General features: G+C 58.5%; 1 protein-coding gene across 3 annotated transcripts in view; it reads right to left on the bottom strand.

Annotated features, from left to right (window-relative positions):
* Window positions 1-1,148: 1,148 nt before the first annotated feature.
* The window catches only part of LOC105495069 (solute carrier family 1 member 7), a 54,816-nt gene continuing 49,849 nt past the window's right edge, over window positions 1,149-6,115 (bottom strand). The window contains exons 8-11 of one of the 3 annotated variants that reach the window (XM_011764246.2): window positions 4,576-4,947; window positions 3,768-3,902; window positions 2,861-2,963; window positions 1,149-2,193 (exon numbers count right to left, since the gene is read on the bottom strand). In XM_011764246.2, coding sequence (XP_011762548.2) covers window positions 1,975-2,193; window positions 2,861-2,963; window positions 3,768-3,902; window positions 4,576-4,947 — 829 coding nt within the window. In that variant the 3' untranslated portion in view covers window positions 1,149-1,974. Of the gene's footprint in view, window positions 2,213-2,860; window positions 2,964-3,767; window positions 3,903-4,575; window positions 4,948-6,115 lie in introns of all 3 variants that reach the window. The other 2 variants (XM_011764247.2, XM_011764248.2) reach the window with 2 other exon arrangements.

Below are 6,115 nucleotides of genomic sequence, written 5' to 3'. Positions count from 1 at the left end.
TGGTACCCAGCTCTGAGCTAAGAAGAACCTCTGATGGGCAGAGCTGCCCCACGGTGGATTGAGATGCCCGGGAAGTGGTGACCTCCCTGCTGCTGGAGGTGTGTGAGGATGCGCCTACCAAGTCCACTAAAGAGCAGACTCCTGCCTTGTGCTGGGACAGACTCGATTGCTCAAGGAGTCTCAGAGATGTGACACCGAGAAGGGGCTGGTAAGCCTGTCTGCATGAAGGTGGAATGACTCATTGTATGACATCTGACCTCTCCCAGGTGAGAAGGCCTCAGTGAAGGAAGGATGCTCTCATGGAGGCCTACAGCCCCCAGCCCTGCAGTGGGAGGAGGTGTCCTGGGGTCATGCTCTTCCCAGACTCCTCAGACTCCGCCCCTGGGAGGAGGGCGGAAGGAGTTCAGGAGTGGGGCGCTGGGAGCAGGTGCCCTCCTGACGCTAGTGAACTGGGGGAGGCCTGTCCCCTCCCTGGGCCTCAGTGTCTTCATGGGCATCATGGTGCAAGCCCCTCCAGACCCAGGAGCTGTATCTTCTCCCCAGGGCGTATCTGGAACAGGCTGTGTGGCCAGGACCCTTCTGCGTGCCCTGCAGGCCTCCTGGAGGCAGCCTGGGGTGGGAGAATGAGGGAGACCATCTGGAAATGTCCCTGGGCACGCCCCTCTCTAAAGCAAAGCACTCTCCACAAGGAGCCAGACTGGGAAGGAAATGTGTTTCTTCTTTGGGGACCGATCTCAAGGCCCTGCCGGCAGAGCAGAGTCTAGACCACGGCAGAGAGGTCTGTCCACACTGGACAACGCCCAGCTGCCCTGTGGTTACTGGGACAGGCTCCTGGGTAGGCTAGCTTGTACTCTGTCTTCTGCATGTGACAGCTCAGACAGGACTGTCCTTACTGCAGCCACCAGGACAGGCTCCTCTGCACTCTGGCTGCCCACACACTGGCAGGCCTGTCCACACTGGCAGCCTGGACAGACCTGTCTATACTCCAGTTACCTGGACAAGCCTGTTAGATTCTGGCCACCTGCATAGGCCTGTCCATATCCTGGCTGCCCAGACAGGCCCGTCTGCACTCTGGCTGCCTGTATTAATAGCCCAGTAGCTAATATCATATTCGCTGGCTAGCATAAGGTGTTGAAGCCCACAAGAAGTAAAAAACAAAATAACTTTATTTAGTCAACACTGAATTTGCAAACACGGAAAGGAATAGAAAACCTGACTCCACTTGGATGCACAGGCCTTTGGGGAGTTCTGACACCACGGCTCCATCGGCAGGTCCACCAGAGCATCCTGGCTGCACCTCCCTCCCGGAGTCCTGGTTTGCCTACCTATCCTGTGGGAGGTTGACTTGGATGTGTCACGGGGGCCTTTCAACTCTAGTAAAGACATCTATCTCCACATCCAAGGAGCTTTGCAAGAGACACGTGGTGGGACAGGAGACTGGACGCACTGTGGCCTGGGGAAGGCAGTAGGGCTCGGCCCTGGGCTGCTCCCCTTGGGGATAGCTATGTGGCTGAGGCCACCTGTTATGGGGTGGGGCCTGGGTCTGGACACAGCTACAGGATGCCCTGTCCTCCAAGAGGAGAGGTGGGGCTTGAAATATTTGAGTTAGTGTCTTGACCTTAACGTGAGACCTTGGACAAGTGTTTTCAGCTCTCAGGGCCTCAGCTCTGTCATCCAGAAAGTGGGGCCGGATAACCCCTGCCAGCTGCCCTCACCGGGCGCACACGGGGGAAACTGTCATGGCGGGGCCTCAGGCAATGCCGGGCCCATCACTCCCTGGTTGGGGCTCCCCCATGTGGCCTTTCCCTTCTCTGAGATCCATTTTCTGTCAAGCGGGGTGAATTCCAACCTCTCAAGGGTGAGAAGAATGTGTGATCCTGGCCACTGCCGGCTGCTCAGGAGGGTTGGAGAGTTGAGTTCCTGCCTCAGGACTCTGCCCCTGGAGGCCTCGCCTGCCCCTGCAGCTCCGCAGGCTCAGACATTGGTCTCCAGCTCACTGATCTGGATGGTGCAGTGGTCCAGACTCACAGCGGGCGGCTCCTCGTCCTGCTCCACTTGAACGGGGATGTGGTGGGGGCAGGTGGGGCCCAGGGTGAGCTCGGAGGCCTCGGCCACACTCTTCACACAGCCATTCTGCTGGGCTGCCACAATCTCCTGGAGGCTCACTGGCTTGGTCTCGCAGGGCAGCAGTTTCTGGTGAAGGGAAACAGGCCTTGGTAGCGGCAGGAGGGAACAAGGTTAGACACTAGGGAGGACTGAGGGCCAGTGGGGCAGAATGAGCTCAGGGCTAGGAACCACAAGATGGATTTTCCTGCAGACATGCTGTGTGACCTTGGCAGGTCACGGCCTCCCTGGGCTCCTGTTCCCAAGCTGTCCTGCCTCCCACTAGAGCTGCCTTAGTAGAGGAGGGGACTTAATCCACAGGGTCCAGCTGGGGAATCAGTGGCTCCCCTGCCTGACCTCAGCTTCTTCCCCATGATGCGGGTACAGCCTTCTCCATTTGCCTGTAGAAGGAGCCTGAAGCCCACACAGCCCGCACAAACCTACCAATGCTCACATCGTGGCTAAACTGGACAGACCATCCCTACACTAGAGTGTAAGTTCCATGAGAGCGGGGAATTTTATCATATTTTGTTCCACTGTTCCTCCTGTGTCTGTATCAGCACCAGCCACAGCGGGTGCTCAATACATAGATGTTAGAGGAAATAGTCACCCTGTAACAGAGGAGGAGACCGAGGCCCAGAGGCATGGAGGGAGGGATTGGCTGGAGGCTGCCCAGCTGGTTGGTGGAAGATCTGGTGCCCTGCCCACCCCGCCTGGCTCCACCCTCCTGGCAGCCTCTGGACCTCACTGCGCTCACCTCAGTGCCTGTGTCCCGAGCAAAATCCTTCCGACATATGTGGGCCATGATCCCCGCTGCCAGCGCATCACCCAGCACGTTAATCATGGTGCGGAAACGGTCCCTGGTGAGCCAAGGTGGGGGATGAGTGGTGGGCACTTGAAGGGGAGCTGGAAGAGGGCAGTGCTCAACCCACCACAGCACAGCACAGCCGGTGACCAGCTGTCGTGCAGAGCCTGCAGCCAGATGGCTTCCTGGCTCCTCTCAAGCCCACCCTTTGGCATCATTGAAGCAGTTTCTTGGCATGTGGCTGTGGGTTCAGCAGGTCCCCATGCTTAGAAGTGTCAGGCTTGGTTTAATCCTCTGCTGTTTCTGTCTTGAAATTCTTTTTAAGTTTTTTTGCTGTTTGTTTTTTGAGACAGAGTCTTACTCTGTCACTCAGGCCGGAGTGCAGTGGCGCCATCTCGGCTCACTGAAACCTCCATCTCCCGGGTTCAGGCAATTCTTTTGCCTCAGCCACCCGAGTAGCTGGGATTACAGACACATGTCACCACTCCCAGATAATTTGTTTTTCTAATTTTTAGTAGAGATGGGGATCTTGCTATGTTGCCCAGGCTGGTCTTGAATTCCTGGGCTCAAGGAATCCTCCTGCCTTGGCCTCTCAAAGTGCTGGGACATATAGGCGTGAGTCATCATACCTGGCCTTTACAGTTTTTGAACTGGGTTCCACATTTTCATTTTTGAACACTGGACTCCGCAAACTATGCAGCCAGGCCTGTGCTGATGAGTAGCACACTCCCATGGTGCCAAGCAGGGCAGTCCCCAGCCTTCTACCCTGGGGAAGGGACTCAGCCCCTCACCCTGATCCCTGCTGACCCTGAAGTCAGCCTCTCCCAAAGCGCTAGAGCTGGAGATAAAGTCCACTCACAGAGCCCAGTCAACGGCAATGATGAGGGTGATGTCATCGGTGGGCAGTCCCACGGAGGTGAGCACGATGACCATGGTGACGAGGCCGGCCTGGGGGATGCCGGCTGCTCCAATGCTGGCTGCAGTGGCTGTGATACTGTAGGGGGTGGGAAGGGGAAGAGGAGCAGCAGGAGGGGCGGGATGCATTGTCAGGGTCTGGCTCCAAGGAAGAGGTTGAGTGTCAGGGCTTCTGGGACAGCCATTTGGGGTGGGGGGTGGGTAGGAATGCCACGCCAGGAAGCTCCCAGGGACAAGTCCCTCCTCACAGTCCTGCAGCCCCATGGACCCCCATTCCTGGCCTCAGGAGAACCCCTGGGGAATGTGCAAACACCTGTATCTGGAGCTGTCTCTGTGGGTTCCAGGAAGCTATATTGCTATGGAGCTGCCCAGGGACTCATTGACCACCACGTGGCTCTGCCTGCCTCCCTCTGGGGCCTGGCCTCCAGGGTCAGACCTGTGTGCTTGGCTGGCCTGTGAGGCCTCCGTCAGCCTCAGCCCCACCCCAGCTCCCCTTCCTCGGCTCCTGCCGCACCGGCTTCCTCTCCGAGGTCCTGAATCCTGTGCCTGGCCTCTGCTTGCCCTGTGCCCACCAGCAATGCCCTCCCTCCCAGCCTGTCCTCCAGGCTCGGAGCTCCCAGCCCTGGCCCTCTGCCTGCCATGCCCCGAGCCCAGGTTTGCTTGTCTCAGAGACCCCTCAGGCCTCGGAGCCTGGGAATCCTCAAGGCCGCCAGCCCCCGCCCCATCCACACAGGTGCGGTGTCAGGGTGCACCTGATGGTGATGATCTGGCCAAAGTCCAGCTCGTAGTTGTTGACCTGGGCGATGAAGATGGCGGCCACGGCCTCATAGAGCGCAGTGCCGTCCATGTTGATGGTGGCACCCACGGGCAGCACGAAGCGCGCGATGCGCCGGTCAATGTGGTTGTTCTCCAGCAGGCACTTGAAGGTGATGGGCAGTGTGGCTGAGCTACGGTTAGAGGGGCCGGTGTCTGCCCAGCACCCTCTTCCAGGATGGCCAGGGCCTCCGTTGGGAAGCTCACCCCACCCTAGGCAGCCACCCCGCCAGGAGTGTTTGTGCTCCTGCGGCGCTGCTGCGGCAGGAGGGAAGGACCGCGGGCACTGCAGTGCTCTCACTTGGTTCTTCCTATGAGGGAGGTGTTTGGGTGCATTTTACAGATGAGGAGGCTGACGCCCAGAGGGCGGGGCTGACTCATGTCACACTGCTGTGCGGACGGATATGGAAGTCTGAGCAGCAGGGCCCTGGGCCAGGCTGCCTGGGCTTAGATTCCAGCCTCCTGTCAAGTGGCCCTGGCAAGTTCCTGAACCTTGTGCCTTAGCATCTTTGTCCCAAAAAGACCGGGGTCACAGAGCTACTAGGAGGATTAAACGACTACAGGCTTGGACAGGACCTGGCCCGTTGTACCCACTCAGTCAATGGTGACCATGGCTATTATTGTTACTATGTTTGTCATGAGAGTTCCTAGTGGCAGTGCTGGGACTAAAACACAGTCCGGTGTGGCCCCCGAGTCTTCCTCTCTCCTGGGCCTCTGCCTGGAAGTCCGGTTCTACTCGTCAGAGCCTCTCAGGAGCTCCAGACCTGTTGGGCTCGAGGCTGCGGTTCCTGCTGGCAGGAGATGGCCAGGGGGCTGCTGCTGGCTCTGGCAGGCTTGGCCCCTGGCATGGGAACCGGCATGTTTGGGGCTTTGTCCTGCCCCCTGACCCCCTATCCTCAGGAGGGTGTTCCTGGCAATGGCTGCTGGGCTTTTCTTCACTGGGATCTGCTCCTCCTGAGTCCTGCAGGAGGTGCGTCTGCTGCCAAGGGGGGGTCATATGACTGCCGTGCACAGAGGCCTGCAGGGCATTTCACAGATGGGGAAGCTGAGGCCCAAGTGAGGGCTGGCGGGAAGAGTGAGGACTTCAGTGCCAGAAAGATGTGGGTTAAGTTCCTGTGACTCCCTTAATGTGGAGCTCAGACACTTGCCATGGGGAGAGCCACCCTGCCTTCACGGCACTAAATGCTCCATGAGGGACCACTTCCTTCCTGCCCCCTCTACCGACGACGTGGTTTGCACAGCTCTAAATTCCCGAGGTCTCTGCACTGGGCTGCGGTTTGGGATCCTTGAGGCCAAGTGCTGGCTCACCTGGCCCAGCCTGGCAAGGAGGAGCTCAACCTCCACAGCAAACCCGTGAGCTGGAAGCTGGAATCTCCCCCAGTTCGTGCATGAGGAAAGCAATGCCCAGGTACAGTGAGTGTGTGACAGAGCCATGGCTCAAGTCCCTGAGGTCTAGCAACACTGCCAAGGTTGTGACAG

The sequence above is a fragment of the Macaca nemestrina genome, chromosome 1 (assembly GCF_043159975.1).
Source record: "Macaca nemestrina isolate mMacNem1 chromosome 1, mMacNem.hap1, whole genome shotgun sequence".
NCBI classification, from domain to species: domain Eukaryota; kingdom Metazoa; phylum Chordata; class Mammalia; order Primates; family Cercopithecidae; genus Macaca; species Macaca nemestrina.
The sequence above is the reverse complement of the archived record's forward strand: the minus strand, read 5'-3'. Positions and strand labels throughout refer to the sequence as shown.